Here is a 3,151-nt window from a genome sequence, read left to right as displayed (position 1 = left end):
TCTTCAGCATTGCACAACACGGGTGCACTTACCTACATGCAGGCAATACAGACATACACATAAAAATAATAAAAAAAAAAATTTAAATAGATTAAAAAAAAAAAAAACTTTCAGGGATGGAGAGCTGGTATAGCAGTTAAGAAAACCGGCTGCTCTTACAGAGGACCTGGATTCAGCTCACAGCACCCACATGGGCTAACCACCATCAACCAGTTCCAGGGGAATCCAATGCCCTCTTCTGGTCTCCGAGGACATTGAATGACATGGGTGCACTTACAGACATACACATAAAAATAATAAAAAAAAAAATTTAAATAGATTAAAAAAAAAAAAAACTTTCAGGGATGGAGAGCTGGTATAGCAGTTAAGAAAACCGGCTGCTCTTACAGAGGACCTGGATTCAGCTCACAGCACCCACATGGGCTAACCACCATCAACCAGTTCCAGGGGAATCCAATGCCCTCTTCTGGTCTCCGAGGACATTGAATGACATGGGTGCACTTACACGCATGCAAGCGATACAGTCATACACATAAAAATAATAAATAAAAATGTTTAAAAAGGTTATAAAAAGAACTTTTGCTGGGTGTGGTGGTGCACGCCTTTAATCCCAGCACTTCAGAGGCAGAGACATGCGGATCTCTGTGAGTTCGAGGTCAGCCTGGTCTACATAGCGAGTTCCAGGCCATCTGGGGCAAAAGAAAGGCCCTGTCTAAAAAAAAAAAAAAAAAAAACAAACAAAAAAAAAACCTTGAACCAAGAAAATACATATATGTACATATAAATATGTATATAAGTACATATACGTGCACATGGTAAATATAAAGGTACGTATATACTTAATTTTATATATACATATATGTATATATAATTTTTTTTTGAAATCAACACGGTTGGAAGCCAGGGCTGGGCCGCCTCTGGCTCACAAACCCCCGCCGAACTCCTGCGCCTAACCTCTCCCAAGGCTCACCTGGACGCGCGTCAGTCGCCATGTCCATGAGGCGGGAGGACACTCGGGGACGCCCGTCAACGTGTCTCCAATGGCAGAAATATCTTTTACTTGTGGCTGAAAAAAAAATCATACAGGTTGGTTCAGAGGCTTCTAAAGAGGACAAACCACTAGCTGACACAGGGAAGCCCCCATCATTACAACAGTCGCATGGCACTTTACGACACTATTACTACAATTTTACGACACCCTGCGACCTCGCTTAGCGTACAGAGTCTGGCTCGCCAGCCGAGGTGGGTCAGCGGTCGCTGGAGTGGTGTACGTGTACCTTTCCTCGTGAGCAGCTCGAGCTGCCTCAGGTCGTGGCCGTTAGGCGGAATTTCCTACAATTCGGGCTGACCCCACAGTCCGCAACTATAAGACGCCGGGACAGGACGCTGTCAGAGACTGGCAAAACACGCAGGCTGTGGACACAGCCTTTCTCCAGCTGGGCGGGGTGGGGCGCAGCCCTTGACTCGGTCGACCTCTAAGCGTTACTTTTTATTCCTGCGGAGAGGCTCCAGAGTGCTGTCAGGTAGGGATGGCAGGTCGGAAGGTTGAGGAAAAGGAGATTAGAGAGGGCTGGAGAGCTGGCTCAGCGTTTAAGAGCAATGGCTGCTCTTTAAAAGGACCCCGTTCCCTTCCTAGCACGCACATGGCAACTAACAACCGTCTTTAACTCCAGTTCCAGGGGATCCAACGCCCTCTTCTGGCCCCTGTGGGTACCGCACGTACACGGTGCACTTACTTAAATGCAGACAAAACATTCATATACCATAAAATATAATTTAAAAAATAAATTTAAAAGGCATTCCGGAGGCAGAGCTCTGTGAGATCAAGGCCAGCGAATTCCAGGCCAGCTAGCGGTACAGGGAGACCCTATCTCAAAAAGACAAAAGCGCGCGTGGGGCGGGGGGGGGGAATTGGGGGGGTCAGGACAGAGATGACTAAGACAAGTGTCCATGTCTGACAATGGCCTTTTCAAGCTGGTACTCCTATTATTTGCTGAATGAGCTTGTTTTGACACATTCCAACAGTAAAGTGTTCCTTCCATACTTCTGACCCTTAACCACTAACACCAGAACATGACACTTAAATTTTTTTTTACGTTTATTTTATGTGGTGAGGAGGGTGCAATATGTAATTGGTTTTCCCTTTTTACCATGTGGGCTCCAGGGATTGAACTAAGGTTATCAGTTTTGGTAGCAAGCCTTTTTACCTGCTGAGCCATCTGGCCATCACTTTAGACATTTTCTTCCAAATACGTATTTTTAAATAAAGATTTATTTTATTTGTGTGTCTGTGTGTTATGCCACTTGTGTGGGTGCCACAGAAGCCAGAAGAGGGCATCTAATTCCTGGTTAGAGTTACAGGCAGTTATGAGCCTTTGGATGTGGATGCTGGGAACTGAACTTTGGTTCTCTAGAAGAAAGCAGGGAGTGCTCTTAACCAATGAGCCATCTCTCCAAACCCCAAAATATGAAATATGTATGTTTTTGGTTTTTAGGGTCTTACCAAATCGTTTAGAGTCTCTTGTAGGTTGTAAAGTGGCACTGACATCAGGTATTCCTCATACATTTAGTAAAGATGTTTTAGTGCATGTTTTTAGTGGATAACCTTCATGAGTTGATGTTTTGATTTGTGTGTCTGTGCTGACAGTTAAATCAGGTCCTCATACGTACTGCAGATGTCTCTTTCTGGACTCTGTCCCTAACCCCCAATAAAGATGTTGTTGCGTTTGTGTGTGTTCTGTTTTCCTTTATGTTGCTGTGATAAATGAAGCTGACAAAAAGCATCTTAAGGGAGAAAGGATGTTGCTGTGAGACACTGTTCCTAGGGAAATGTGAACAAATTTCTGTTCACCCCAGATAGGGAACCAACAACAAACCAAAGTAAAGACACTACCAAAACCCAATTTGGTAAACCAATAGTTTTATTGGGATTACTTACAAGAGTATGGGTGAGGGGTTATTTACAGGAGCAGAAATGACTCACAGATATATCACCAAAAGCCCACCCCAGCTCATGAAAGCAGGAAACCTGGAGTTCAACATGTCAAGTGTCTTTTCCAGCTCAATTGGTCTCTGCTTCTTCCAGGCAGCTTGGCTGGTCTGAGAAGCACTGAGGGCTTATATATGCTTACAGAGAGGGAGGGGCCTAGTT

General features: G+C 44.5%; 1 protein-coding gene across 1 annotated transcript in view; it reads right to left on the bottom strand.

Moving 5' to 3' along the window:
• LOC103734319 (zinc finger protein 426) overlaps positions 1 to 1,154 on the bottom strand; it is a 28,483-nt gene extending 27,329 nt beyond the window's left edge. The window contains 1 exon segment of the mRNA XM_017798178.2: positions 971 to 1,154. Coding sequence (XP_017653667.2) covers positions 971 to 1,082 — 112 coding nt within the window. The 5' untranslated portion in view covers positions 1,083 to 1,154.
• Positions 1,155 to 3,151: the final 1,997 nt, after the last annotated feature.

Source organism: Nannospalax galili, unplaced genomic scaffold (genome assembly GCF_000622305.1).
Source record: "Nannospalax galili isolate Female #2095 unplaced genomic scaffold, S.galili_v1.0 scaffold1736, whole genome shotgun sequence".
Taxonomy (NCBI): Eukaryota; Metazoa; Chordata; class Mammalia; order Rodentia; family Spalacidae; genus Nannospalax; species Nannospalax galili.
Note: the sequence above shows the minus strand (reverse complement) of the source record. Positions and strands in the feature narration are given on the sequence as shown.